Below are 14,992 nucleotides of genomic sequence, written 5' to 3'. Positions count from 1 at the left end.
GATAGGAAGCTACTTGATTAGTGTGGGTGTCAGAGGTTATGGGAAGAAGGCAGGAGAATGGGGTTGGGAAGGAGAGATAGATCAGAAAGCTGGAAAAGAGATGGAGGGAAAGTGGGAAAAGAGTTGGGTGCGGGACAAGGCCTGGCAAATGATAGGTGTGGGATAGAACTGCAGATGCTGGTTTACACCGGAGATAGACATACAATGCTGGAGTAACTCAGCGGGACAGGCAGCATCTCTGGAGAAAAGGATTAGGTGATGTCTCGGGTCGAGACCCGTCATCAGACTGAAGATAGACACATAATGCTGGAGTCACTCAGCGGGACAGGCAGTGTCTCTGGATAGAAGGAATGGGTGACGTTTGAAGTCAGTCTGAAGAAGGGTCTCGACCCGAAATGCCACCCATTCCTTCTATCCAGAGATGCTGCGTGTCCCGCTGAGTTACTCCAGCATCTTGGGTCTATCTTTGGTTTAAACCAGCATCTGCAGTTCCTTCCTGCACCCTTCCTCAGACTGCCTGACCCGCTGAGTTACTCCAGCATGGAAGCTGGTAAATGGCCGATATTAAATTTCTGACTAAGGTACCGTCGATATTAGGCGCATGGATTAATTATAGTGATTACGAAGAATTGGTTTCTTTTAATCGCTCACAAGATGGCTCAGGCTTTGACCACCAAAAACACATTGAAACGAGAAAACAGTGACACTTACTGTACGCCCAGCTTGCCCGTTATCTGAGATCGGTTATCAGTGTCAATTGCACAAATACACACTGGGTGGGAACTGTGCAGAAACATGTAGGAAGGAACGGCAGATGCTGGTTTAAACCGAAGATAAGACACAAAATGCTGGGGTAACTCAGCGGGACAAGCAGCATCTCTGGAGCAAAGAAATGGATGAGGTTTCGGGTCTGAAGGGTCTCGACCCAAAACGTCACCCGTTCCTTCTCTCCGGAGGTGCTGCCAGTCCCGCTGAGTTACTCTAGCATTTTGTGTCTATTTACTGTGCAGAAAGAAACATGCAGGATCCACTAGATAAAGGAGGTACCAGAGTGTGCTTATCAGATGAACAGTTTAAAATGGTAGAAATATGCACCCCCAAGGCAGTACATCTTGCAGGCGGAGATGTAGCAGCCAGAAGCCAGGATAAGATATCGCAGCAATTCACGTGGCAATGGAAAAACACCAGTACAGCTTTTAAGACACAAAATTCTCAACAATCCTTTGCATCGAAACCTCAAGTGTCAGATATTTAACTGCACATTGGTAATTAAAATCATAGTTTAAATAGTAAATATTTGAATGATCATAACACAGTCCTCATATTACCATTATCCTCTAACATTTCCGTCACCTCCAACAGGACCCCACTACTGGCCACATCTTCCCATCTCCTCCCCTTTCTGCGTTCCGCAGAGACCGTTCCCTCCGTAACTCCCTGGTCCACCCAAACCACCCCCTCCCCAGGTACTTTCCCCTGTAACCGCAGGAGATGCAACACCTGTCCCTTTACCGCCCCCCTCGACTCTATCCAAGGACCCAAACAGTCTTTCCAGGTGAGGCAGAGGTTCACCTGCACCTCCTCCAACCTCATCTATTGTATCTGCTGTTCCAGATGTCAACTTCTCTACATTGGTGAGACCAAACGCAGGCTCGGCGATCGTTTCGCTCAACACCTTCGCTCAGTCTGCCTTAACCAACCTGATCTCCCGGTGGCTCAGCACTTCAACTCCCCCTCCCACTCCCAGTCTGACCTTTCTGTCATGGGCCTCCTCCAGTGCCATAGTGAGGCCCACCGCAAATTGGAGGAACAGCATTTCATATTTTGCTTGGGCAGCTTACACCCCAGCGGTATGAACATTGATTTCTCTAACTTTAGATAGTTCCTCTGTCCCTCTCTTTCCCCTCCCCCTTCCCAGTTCTCCCACTGTCTTCCTGTCTCCACCTACATCCTTTCCTTTCTCCCGCCCCCTCCCGACACCAGTCTGAAGAAGGGTCTCGACTCGAAACGTCACCCATTCCTTCTCTCCCGAGGTGCTGCCTGACCCACTGAGTTACTCCAGCATTTTGTGATAGCATACTTCAGATAATGTTTAAGAAAATTCAAAGTGCTCTATTAGCACCTTTGAAGATTGCACCTGCTGTAATATGGAGGGAAGGTAACCAGCTCCTGTGAATTGCAATGCATAATAATCATTCTTTTTAACTCCTAGCCAAGGCAATAGTACTAACCCAGAGTCATACTGCGCAGAAACAGGCCCTTCGGCCCAACTTGCTCATGCCACCCAACATGCCCCATCTACACTAGTCCACCCCCCCCCCCCCAACTCCTTCCTGCATTGGTTAATGCTCTGAAGGTTAATTTTAAGCATAGGTGGAATTTGGGGGGGGAGAGGTTTTGAGATCTGGTATTGAAGAGAGTCAATTAAACACTCTCGACTCTTGAAGAAATAAATATTCAGAACTTCATCCTGAAATATGATTTTTTTAAACTTTAGATGTCACAATGCTGTTATTCTTTAAAATGGTGGTATGAACAGGTACATTTTCAAGACAAAATGAGGAAAAATAGAAAGGGATTTAAGCTTTGCACTCTTACCTGATATGTATTCCAATTGCTTGAGTCGACAACCTGCGATGTGGACATTGCATTAGGAACTGCGTCATTCAGCCCTACAGATAAAGGAATAGAAATATTAACAGGGTTTCTTTACTTTTAAAAAAATGCAGGGTATTTGGGGGCTTAGATGTTGCCATGGGTCTGAAGAAAGATCCCGACTTGAAACGTCACCTATCCATGTTCTCCAGAGATGCTGCCTGACCCGCTGAGTTACTCCAGCACTCTGTGAAACGTCACCTATCCACGTTCTCCACAGATGCTGCCTGACCCACTGAGTTACTCCAGCACTCTGTGAAACGTCATCTATCCATGTTCTCCAGAGATGCTGCCTGACCCGCTGAGTTACTCCAGCACTCTGTGTCTCAACAATATACATCAGAGAAATAACAAATGCCATACAAGGAGGCAAAAAGACACTTGGCAATTTAGGACCCAGGCGACCATTGGAAATAATGGCAGGACAGTTAAAAGTCCGTGATGCTCAAGAATCACGAAACGGAAGGGACCAGAGATCTGAAAGGCTTTATGGCCAAAGGAATCAACAGAGAGAAAGGAAAGACAAAGCAAAGTTAAACTTACCGAATGGTGAATGGCTTGGGTAGTGTGGATGTTTCCACTGGTGGAAGAGGACTAGTGGAACTAGAGGTCATAGCCTCAGAATTAAAGGACGTTACTTTAGGATGGAGGTGAGGAGGAATTTCTTTAGTCAGAGGGTGGTCAATCTGTGGAATTCACTGCCACAGAACACTGTGGAGGCCAAGTCAATGGATATTTTTAAGGCAAAGATAGATTCTTGATTAGTGCGGGTGTCAGGGGTTATGGGGAGAAGGCAGGAGAATGGGGTTAGGGGGGGAGAGATAGATCAGCCATGATTGAACAGCAGAGTAGACTTGTTGGGCTGAATGGCCTAATTCTGCTCCTATCACTTGACCGAATGACCTTAAAGAAGAATAATAGATTAAGAAGATAACTGCAGATGCTGGTACAAATCGAAGGTATTTATTCACAAAATGCTGGAGTAACTCAGCAGGTCAGGCAGCATCTCGGGAAAGAAGGAATGGGTGACGTTTCAGTCTGAAGAAGGGTCTCGACCCGAACCTCAGTCTGAAGAAGGGTCTCGACCCGAAACGTCACCCATTCCTTCTCTCCCGAGATGCTGCCTGACCTGCTGAGTCACGCCAGCATTTTGTGAATAAATGACCTTAAAGAAGAGATGTTTAAATAATTAGAGGCTGCTGAGTAGGTCAGCAAGTGATTGATCTCTGCAATTGAGGAAAATGTTCTTACCTAATGACATTAATTCATCATCTAGTAATGATATAGAGCTGCTGAGATCTGGTGAGAGCTCGGCATTCCAGTGTTGATTAGTGGGAGCAGCGGGGTAAGATGGAGCATTTGATCCAGTGTCCAACCCACACAGATCGAGTAGAGCAGAGCGGCTGGCTGCAAATTAATGACAAAATTACAGCACATTAATGGTCTCAGATCTGCCCCAGTAAAGTGGCAATACTAAATAATCAGGGTGCGTCACAGCATGGTTGGGGAACAGCTCCATCCAAGACCGCAAGGCTTCTCATAAAGGTGGTTATCTACACACAGAGTGTTCGACTGTCATTCAGTTGAGACATTACAATGTGATGTCTGTGTAGAGTTTGCACGTTCTCTTTGTGACAGCGTAGGTTACAATAGACAATATGTGCAGGAGTAGGCCATTCGGCACTTCGAGCCAGCACCACCATTCAATCAGTACCCCGTTCCTGCCTTCACCCCATATCCCCTGACTCCGCTATCATTAAGAGCTCTAGTTTCCTCCAAGCTCTCTGGTTTCCGCCCGTATCCCAAAGACGTGCAGGATTATAGGTTGATTTAGATTAGAGATAGACAATAGACGCAGGAGGAAGCCATTTGGCCCTTCGAGCAAGCACCGCCATTCAACGTGATCATAGCTGATCACTCACAATCAGTACCCCGTTCCTGCCCTCTCCCCATACCCCCTGACTCCGCTTTCATTAAGAGCTCTACCTAGCTCTCTCTTGAAAGCTCTGGCATCTCTGGAGAGATGGAACGGGTGACGTTTCAGGTCAAAAGAAAGGTCTCGCCCCGAAACGTCACCCATTCCATCTCTCCAGAGATGCAGCCTGTCCCGCTGAGTTACTCCAGCACTTTGTGTCTATCTCAGCTTACCCTGACATGTTTCGCAAGGACATTGTGGGCTGAAGGGCCTGTTCCTGTACTGTACTGTTCTACATTCTAATTGCAGCCACGCAATTTTAGGCCCACCTTACTCACCGTCGTCCCTTTGGTGCTAATGGAAGAAGTTTCATTGAAAGATGAGACCCACACTTCAATTTGCCAAACCCAATTTCAGCCACGCAATAAACACATACCTTTAATGCTCGGCGTTTCAGTCACCCCATTGATTTCTTCGCCTTTCACTATCTTCTTGTACGTGTTAATGACCTGCGTTAAATTGTCATTTGCTTGGAGGATTTCAGCTGGAGAAAGAAAAATTGAAAGCAAGCTTATGAACTAGAGTCTGAAGAAGGGTCTTGACCTGAAACTTCACCCAAGTCTGAAGAAGGGTCTCGATCTGAAACGTCACCCATTCCTTCTCTCCAGAGTTGCTGCCTGTCCCACTGAGTTATAGACAATAGACAATAGGTGCAGGAGGAGGCCATTCGGCCCTTCGAGCCAGCACCGCCATTCAATGTGATCATGGCTGATCATTCTCAATCATTACTCCAGCTTTTTGTGTCTATCCTATGAACTCCTGTACAAGTTGTCTTGTAAATAGGTGGATTTCGTTACACCACTCACTGTTGTTAATCTTAAAAATTCAGATCAGCATTTTATCGGGATGCATCAGAGAGTGGTTCCCTGCAGCTTGCCGTAATGAAATGATGGCCATTTCACGTAGTATTTGGTTAACCAGAACCAACAGAATAAACGAAGTTAAAATGCTTGGGTAAAATAGCCATTTAGGCAAGTTCACGTTATTAATTTACAGATTTACCTAATGCCTCGTCATTATCCTCAGTATCGCTCGCCAATCTGAATAGTGTGGGTCTCATCTTCTCACATCGCTGGTACAATTCCTGTGTAAAAGGAAAAAACAGATTAAGCTAATGTGAAACACTTCCAGGGCACTGCAGTCATAGAAGTCATAGAGTGATGCAGTGTGGAAACAGGCCCTTTGGCCCAACTTACCCACACCGGCCAACATGTCCCAGCTACACGTCCCACCTGCCCATGTTTGGTCCAGATCCCTCCAAACCTGTCCTATTCATGTATCTGCCTAACTGTTTCTTAAATGTTGGGATGGTCTCTACCTCACCTACCTCCTCTGGCAGCTTGTTCCATACACCCACCACCCTTTGTGTTAAACGTTACCCCTCAGATTCCTATTAAATCTTCTCCTTAAACCTATGTCCTCTGGTCCTCGATTCCCCTACTCTGTGCAAGAGACCCTGTGCGCCTACCCGATCTATTCCACTCATGATTTTGTACACCTCTATAAGATCCCCCCTCATTCTCCTGCGCTACTCAGCCTACTCAACCTCTCCCGATAGCTCAGATCCTCTAGCCCTGGCAACATCCTCGTAAATCTTCTCTGTACCCTTTCCAGCTTTACCACATCTTTCCCGCAACATACGACAATTGAAACCACACCTCTCAGGACCATATGGAAACAGGATGCATTATATCCTGACAGAGGTGGTGTTGTGACTGATAAATAATTCAAAAGGAAATAATCTTTGTTATGCGTGCCTCAGTGAGGACAGATGGCACGAACTATTCCTACTGAACGAATGCTGTGGGAGTGAGGGGCCAAGCAGCCATTGTGTAGCACTCTCAAATATCTTTCCCCCAATGGAGAATTTTTCAAATTTAGGTGCAACAAGACCAAGTTGACCAACTGGACCCAAACCTCTCCTGCATTGGTGCAGCACCCTCTCCTCCCCCCTCCCTCCCTAGGAGATAGATTTCAACTTTAAAACGTGAATATCTTTAAAAAATCTTCTCCTGGACTGCAGCCTTGACGCGGTGGAGAGGCTCGTGTGCTCCAGTGATCCTGTGAGCAATGCCGGAGGGGGTTTTATATCCCTGGCAGGTTCAGCCAAACCGGACAGGTCGTGGGTGAGGAGGCAGACGAAGCAGTCTCAGGTCCTCCAGGTTGGGGGTTGGGCGTGGGGTTGACTACCCCCACCCTGGAAAAAAGCGGGAGTTACAGAAACATTGACGAATGAAAACCACCAATAACCGAGTGAGGTGGAGGACATTTGTCGATGGCCCATGCTCCCTGGAGGAGCCAAGGGCTTAAGAAGAAGAAGAAGAACTTAAAAAATATAACACCGATTTCAATGAAACTTCTTCCATTAGCACCAAAGGGACGACGGTGAGTAAGGTGGGTCTAGAATTGTCGCGCTATCGTGTACCGCTTTGGCTGTAGTTCAGGAACAAACAAACAAACAAGAGTTTTAGTATATAGATAGAAGATGGACCACACTATTGAGGCTCGGTTCTCCTGATCACAACTACAGACACGTCCTGACTTGTGAACGGCTCGGTTGTAAACATGTTTTGTCTTTCCGCTGACTGGTCAGCACGCAACAAAAGCTTTTCACTGTACCTCGGTACACGTGACAATAAACGGACATGAACTGGCTTTCTGTTGTGTGACCCCCCCCCATTCCCTGCTCTCTTTACAGGCGGGCGAGTAAAACCATGGAAATGCCCATGGCTCATTGTGACTGCCAATTGCTTGTATTATTTTGAGTACACAATAAGCTAAACTGTACTTAAGGGTCACGCTGCATAAACGCTGACGCAAGATAGATTTTACACTATTCGGAATCACTGAATCGGTGCCAGTTTCCATCCCCATCCAAAATAAATCAGTATTAATTGGATTCCAGCAGAAATCCCTCTCTGCATGCTCAACAATCCATGTCCCTTGCCTCACTCGTACAGGGAGTCAATACTTTAGTTTGGAGATACAGTGCGGAAACAGGCCCTTCGGCCCATCCGCGTCTGCACCGACCAGCAGCGCACAACAACCAACTCCGGACACTCACACTATCCTACACGCACTAGGGACAATTTTTTACACTTATACCAAGCCAATTAACCTACAAACCTGCACGTCTTTGTAGTGTGGGAGGAAATCGAAGTTCTCGGAGAAAACCCCATGCGGTCACGGGGAGAACGCACAAACTCCATAAAGACAGTGCCCGTAGTCGGGATCAAACCGGGTCTCTGGCGCTGTAAGCACTCTGAGGCAGCAACTCTACCGCTGCTCCATCCTTGCTAGTCTGCTGGGATAACGCTCGCTGTCTCACCGGCATCTGGCTGGAACTCAGCAGCAGTTATTAACTCAAAACTTCGCCGCAGGAAGGCAAGGCATATCCATGTCCCCAATTGTGGCAGATTTGATGAATTCAATAAGCTAGGCTGCTACAAATTCATAACATGCAAGGCTCTTATAGTCAACAGAGCGAACACTGACCTGTTACACAACAATCTTTGGTCAGCTGTCAGTGTTCTCAGTTTAGTTTAAAGGTTCAGAGCTGAAACAGGCTCTTCGGCCCACCTAGTCCGCACTGACCAGCGATCATCAAATGCACTAGCATTATCTACACACTGCGGACAATTTACAATCTGTATTAAATAATTGAAGCCAAATTAACCCTCAAAACTGCATGTCCTTTGAGTGTGGGAGGAAATCAAAACACCCGGGGAAAACTCACGTAGGTCATGGGGAGAACGCACAAACTCCGTACAGACAGCACCCGTAGTCAGGATGGAACCCGTGTCTCTGGTGCCATTAAGGCAGCAACTCCACCGCGCCGCCCGAACTCTTTACAGCTGAATCGTTGCCTACCCAATAAATTCCGTACAAAGCCTTTAACATATGATGAACAATATGGAAACAGGAAGTATCTTGCTCACACACTAACCTTCATTATCTCTTCATTGCTCTCCGAGGTTTCGTCTTTGCTGTAGTTCTCCAGCATCTCGCTCAGAAGTTTAACGTTATTGTTCACCTCCTCAATTGCATTCACTCTTTTAGAAATCTTCTCCATTCTCTTCTGGTCCTAGGGATTTGAAGACCATTTTGGTCAATACACGTGACCATTAGTGATGCGGCGAGAGACAGAATAAAGCAGGAGGGAGAAGATTAGGTGACTGGATCAGTGGCTTGGTTACTGGAGACACAAGGGACTGCAGATGCTGGAATCTTGAGCAAAACACACAGCAATGGGGGGGGGGGGGGCCTCAGTGTCAGACAGCATCTGCGGGGGTAATGGATACATTCCTGCCACAGTCTGAAGGAGGGTCCCCAGCCTGAAACATCACCTATCCGTTCCCTTCAGGGTGGCACGGTGGTAGAGTTGCTGCCTTACAGCGCCAGAGACCCGGGTTCAATTCTGACTACGGGTGCTTTCTGTACGGAGTTATCTTAAGGATAGCGGAGTCAGGGGGTATGGGGAGAAGGCAGGAACGGGGTACTGATTGAGAATGATCAACCATGATCACATTGAATGGCGGTGCTGGCTCGAAGGGCCGAATGGCCTCCTCCTGCACCTATTGTCTATTGAGTTCATACTTTCTCCCCGTGACCGCATGGGTTTACTCCGGGAGCTCCGGTTTCATCCCTCAATCCAAAGATGTACAGGTTTGTAGATTAATTGGCCACGGTAAAACAATTGTAAATTGTCCCCAGTGTGTAGGATAGTGTTAGTGTGTGGGAATCGCTGGTCGGCACGCACTTAGTGGGCCGAAGGGCCTGTTTCCGTGCTGCATCCCCAAACTAAAGAAGGAACTCCTGTGAAAGGGTCGTCTCTGGCTGGTGTGGACTCGGTGGGCCGAAGGGCCAATTTCCATGCTGCACCTCGGGACAATGACACCTGACCAGAGGGCCCGACACGGAATGGCAAGCAGATATTCCCCCGCACTAAATCTCCAGATCATGAGACAGAGAAAGCAACAACCGCAGGCCTCCGGTTTAACATTGCAAGTTAAGTGCCCGCTGTGGACCTTCCCGCTGTGGCCAATTAGGAGAAGGGGAGATGCAACGTGACCTGGGTGTCATGGTGCACCAGTCATTGAAAGCAAGCGTGCAGGTGCAGCAGGCAGTGAAGAAAGCGAATGGTATGTTGGCATTCATTGCAAGAGGATTTGAGTATAGGAGCAGGGAGGTTCTGCTGCAGTTGTACAGGGCATTGGTGAGACCACACCTGGAGTATTGTGTACAGCTTTGGTCTCCTAATCTGAGGAAAGACGTTCTTGCCTTAGAGGGAGTACAGAGAAGGTTCACCAGATTGATCCCTGGGATGGCAGGACTTTCATATGAAGAAAGACTGGCTTGTACTCGCTGGAATTTAGAAGACTGAGGGGGGATTTTATAGAAACATAAAATTCTTAAGGGGTTGGAGAGGCTAGATGCGGGAAAATTGTTCCCGATGTTGGGGAAGTCCAGAACCAGGGGTCACAGCTTAAGGATAAGGGGGAAGTCTTTTAGGACCGAGATGAGAAAGCATTTCTTCACACAGAGAGTGGTGAGTCTGTGGAATTCTCTGCCACAGAAGGTAGTTGAGGCCAGTTCATTGGCTATATTTAAGAGGGAGTTAGATGTGGCCCTTGTGGCTAAAGGGATCAGGGGATATGGAGAGAAGGCAGGTACAGGTTACTGAGCTGGATGATCAGCCATGATCATATTGAATGGAGGTGGAGGTGCAGGCTCGAAGGGCCGAATGGCCTACTCCTGCACCTATTTTCTATGTTTCTATGTTTCCCGGTAATTGCACAGTCGGCAACACCTTTCAGGAACTTTGACCAACCTCTTGGACCATCTCCTTGATTAACTTATTTGCAGCTCGGAGATCCTCGGGGTGGTTACTCTTCAGCAGTCTTGCCAATAGCTGAAAAGAAACAAAATAATGGAATTTGATATGGTCACAATACAACCGGTTCAGAAGCTGAACAATATAATCCATGGTCACGACCCCCGAAACATCACCCACTCCTTCTATCCAAAGATGTTGTCTGATCCGCTGAGTTACTCCAGCATTTTGTGTCTATCTTCAGAGTAAACTAGCACCTGCAGTTCCTTCCTACACAAGTACGGGTGCTGCACTGTAAGGAGTTTGTACGTTCTCCCCGTGACCTGCGTGGGTTTTCTCCGAGATCTTCGGTTTCCTCCCACACTCCAAAGACGTACAGGTATGTAGGTTAATTGGCTGGGTAAATGTATAAATTGTCCCTAGTGGGTGTAGGATAGTGTTAATGTACGGGGATCGCTGGGCGGCACGGACTTGGTGGGCCGAAAAGGCCTAGTTTCCGGCTGTATATATATGATATGATATGATATGATAATTTATTATATGGTCAGGAAATGCTACCAACCTGATCAGCTTTTAGACAGTGACTATACCATACCACCTAGTGTTAGAAACAATCTCTACAACAGCACTCACAATGTAGAAACAAAGAACTACAGATGCTGGTCAATACACAAAAGGACACAGAGCTGGAATAACTCAGCAGGTCAGGCAGCGTCTCTGGAGGCAAAATGTAGAAACAAAGAATTCCAGAGATGCTGCCTGACCTGCTGAGTTACTCCAGCACTTTGTGTCCTTTTGTCTATTAACCAGCATCTGGGGTTCATTGTTTCTTCATTTTAAGTCTGAAGAGAGGTCTCAACTTGAAACGTCACCTGTCCATGTTCTGCCGAGATGCTGCCTGATCTGCCGAGTTATTCCAGCACTCGGAGGCACGGTGGCGCAGCGGTAGAGTTGCTGCCTCACAGCGCCAGAGACTCGGATTTGAATCTGATTACGGATTCTATCTGCACAGAGTTTGTACGTTCTCTCTGCGACCTGCGTGGGTTTTCTCTGGATGCTCCGGTTTCCTCCCACATTCCAAAGACATAAAGGTTTGTAGGCTATTTGGTTTAGTAAAATTATCCCGTGTGTGTGTGTGTGTGAGCGTGCGTGGGTGTGCGTATGTGCGTGATAGTGTTGGTGTGCGGGCATCACTGGTTGGCGCCAACTCGGTGGGTCAAAGGGCCTATTTCCGTGCTGTATCTCTCAACCAAATTTGTTGTGTCCTTTTCATATCATATCATATCATATATATACAGCCGGAAACAGGCCTTTTCGGCCCACCAAGTCCGTGCCGCCCAGCGATCCCCGTACACTAACACTATCCTACACCCACTAGGGACAATTTTTACATTTACCCAGCCAATTAACCTACATACCTGTACGTCTTTGGAGTGTGGGAGGAAACCGAAGATCTCGGAGAAAACCCACGCAGGTCACGGGGAGAACGTACAAACTCCTTACAGTGCAGCACCCGTAGTCAGGATCGAACCTGAGTCTCCGGCGCTGCATTCGCTGTAAAGCAGCAACTCTACCGCTGCGCTACCGTGCCGCCCTATTGTCTACAGTAGTATATAATCAACCGAATCCTTTTCTGACCGACTGAGCGAGTGGGCTACAATTGTGAAGGCCTGATGTAACATGAATATTACATCAGTTAGAACAGATCACAAGTACCTTGATGATGGTCTTATTTGGATTTGTGCTTTTGGATGGCAAGATGGTGAAAGGTGCTATATAAAGGCAATTTTTTTTCTACTTTCCCCTCCCTAATGCAGCAAATGTGTGGAATATTTGTTCACCTGGAACTTGCCACCGAAAGGCAAATATTAAACACAAGGTAATAGCTTTAGAGTTATTCTTAGCTCAAGATTTTTGACTATCGGACCATAAGAGGAGCAGAATTAGACCATTTGGCCCATCGAGTCTATTTTGCCATTCGATCGCGCCTAATCTATTTTTCCCTCCTTCCCATAACATTTGGTGCCATTACTAATCAAGAACCTATTAATCTCCAGTTAAGAAATACCCAATATCTTGGCCTCCACCGCCATCTGTGGCAATGAATTCCACAGATTCACCGCCCTCTGGCGAAATAAATTGTTCCTCATCTTTATTCTAAAGGTACGTCCTTTCATTCTGAGGCTGAGCCTTTTAGATCTGGACTCTTCTATAACTGGGAACATCCTTCCCGCATCCACTCTAGTAAGGCCCACTGCCCAAAGATACCAGAGGAACAAGATGGACTACCCCGTTGAAATCGCCTATACTGATGTGTAGCACGCAAAGGAGCCATTTTAGTAAGCAAAACCCGCCGTTCGCTCTGCCTCCTGCAGTGTAATCAGTGTTTTGGGGGAACAGTGTGTGTGATGATACCATTGAAATGCAGAATATATCTCATCTATCAATTCACAGATTTTTGTTATTTTTCTTTTTAAATGTTTCTGCCGACTAAAATGGCTCCATGACGTACTACGGTTTTTAGGGTCGAGTGGACTATCTTGTTCCTCTAGTATCTCTGCTACTGCCTCTCTATTTTGGGCATTTAAAATTATCCCATCTTCCTCTATGAATTGTAGGCAGACCAGGAATCCTTTCGGCTCCAAGGAAAAATGAAGAGAACCCAAACAGCACCAAAAAAAAATCCTGGAACCGTGTTGTAGATGGGCTATTGCATGCTAGCCAATCGTAGTGTTTGTTAGTAGTAGTCCCGCCTAGTACTTGCTTTATAATATTAAGAACTCGCCTACGTCAGGCAGTAGATTTATTCACAAAATGCTGGAGTAACTCAGCAGGTCAGGCAGCATCTCGGGAGAGAAGGAATGGGTGACGTTTCGGGTCGAGACCCTTCTTCAGACTGATGTCAGGGGGGCGGGACAAAGGAAGGATATAGGTGGAGACAGGAAGATAGAGGGAGATCTGGGAAGGAGGAGGGGAAGAGAGGGACAGAGGAACTATCTAAAGTTGGAGAAGTCGATGTTCATACCACTGGGCTGCAAACTGCCCAGGCGAAATATGAGGTGCTGTTCCTCCAATTTCCAGTGGGCCTCACTATGGCACTGGAGGAGGCCCATGACAGAAAGGTCAGACTGGGAATGGGAGGGGGAGTTGAAGTGCTCGGCCACCGGAAGATCAGTTTGGTTAATGCAGACCGAGCGCAGGTGTTCAGCGAAGCGATCGCCGAGCCTGCGCTTGATTTCGCCGATGTAAATAAGTTGACATCTAGAGCAGCGGATGCAATAGATGAGGTTGGAGGAGGTGCAGGTGAACCTTTGTCTCACCTGGAAAGACTGTTTGGGTCCTTGGATGGAGTTGAGGGGGGAGGTAAAGGGACAGGTGTTGCATCTCATGCGGTTGCAGGGGAAAGTGCCCGGGGTTGGGGTGGTTTGGGTAGGAAGGGACAAGTGGACCAGGGAGTTACGGAGGGAACGGTCTCTGCGGAACGCAGAGAGGGGAGGGGATGGGAAGATATGGCCAGTGGTGGGGTCCCGTTGTAGGTGACGGAAATGTTGGTGGATGATATGTTGGATCCGCTGGCTGGTGGGGTGGAAGGTGAGAACGAGGGGGATTCTGTCCTTGTTGCGAGTGGGGGGGAGGGGGAGCACGAGCGGAGCTGCGGGATGTAGAAGAGACCCTAGTGAGAGCCTCATCTATAATGGAGGAGGGGAAGCCCCGTTTCCTGAAGAACGAGGACATCTTGGAAGCCCTAGTGTGAAACACCTCATCCCGGGCGCAGATGCGGCGTAGACGGAGGAATTGGGAGTAGGGGATAGACTTTTTGCAGGGGACCGGGTGGGAAGAAGTGTAGTCCAGATAGCTGTGCGAGTCAGTGGGTTTATAGTAAATGTGGATTAGCAGCTCGGAGCTGTAATGTACTGCAGGTCCTATGCTACAAGTGTTTCAATAAAATGATGCGTTGTATCTTAGTGTGCACTTAAGTTACACGGGGTGTAATAAAATAAAATTTAACTTCTTCAATCAAAAGCCAATGTCTTTTGGTTCTCGAGTAGAATCAATAAAAAAAAAAAGCTGGCCCGTATATTAAAACATCTTATCCCTGTGCACATCTCTACAACTCATTTTACTTTACTGTTTCCCAAGCAATTTATCTATCTACACATAAAATCTATTCAGTGAACATGAATGACGATACAAGTGGCCTGAACCTTTCCAACAAACTTCAACTGAAATCTATATTTGGCCGCATCTCACAATGCTCCAGGGATCAATGAATTACCTTTGATTTTTCCTCATCTTCAAACACAGCATTCTTTGGACGTGGAGGGGGTGAAGGGAGAAGCTCTTCTTTGGGTAACACGGGATCCTGCTTTAGAATTCCTGTGGAATAATGGGGAAAACAAAAATCACACCCTCTGTTAGTGGCAGTGCAAAGATGCTTCACGCAGTTCAGGAGGAGTACTTGTTCAATGAAGATGGCAGGATTGCAAGCAATGCTAAATAAACAAAGGAGCAAATAATGGGGAATGGCG

At 47.2% G+C, this 14,992-nt stretch overlaps 1 protein-coding gene across 1 annotated transcript in view; it reads right to left on the bottom strand.

Moving 5' to 3' along the window:
- The window catches only part of LOC144611611 (ADP-ribosylation factor-binding protein GGA1-like), a 43,299-nt gene that overhangs the window by 13,485 nt on the left and 14,822 nt on the right, over positions 1-14,992 (bottom strand). Inside the window, exons 6-12 of the mRNA XM_078430818.1 lie at positions 14,740-14,840; positions 10,461-10,541; positions 8,577-8,714; positions 5,633-5,714; positions 5,007-5,114; positions 3,907-4,062; positions 2,599-2,672 (exon numbers count right to left, since the gene is read on the bottom strand). Coding sequence (XP_078286944.1) covers positions 2,599-2,672; positions 3,907-4,062; positions 5,007-5,114; positions 5,633-5,714; positions 8,577-8,714; positions 10,461-10,541; positions 14,740-14,840 — 740 coding nt within the window. The remainder of the gene's footprint in view (positions 1-2,598; positions 2,673-3,906; positions 4,063-5,006; positions 5,115-5,632; positions 5,715-8,576; positions 8,715-10,460; positions 10,542-14,739; positions 14,841-14,992) is intronic.

Source organism: Rhinoraja longicauda, chromosome 40 (assembly GCF_053455715.1).
Source record: "Rhinoraja longicauda isolate Sanriku21f chromosome 40, sRhiLon1.1, whole genome shotgun sequence".
Taxonomy (NCBI): domain Eukaryota; kingdom Metazoa; phylum Chordata; class Chondrichthyes; order Rajiformes; family Arhynchobatidae; genus Rhinoraja; species Rhinoraja longicauda.
Note: the sequence above shows the minus strand (reverse complement) of the source record. Positions and strands in the feature narration are given on the sequence as shown.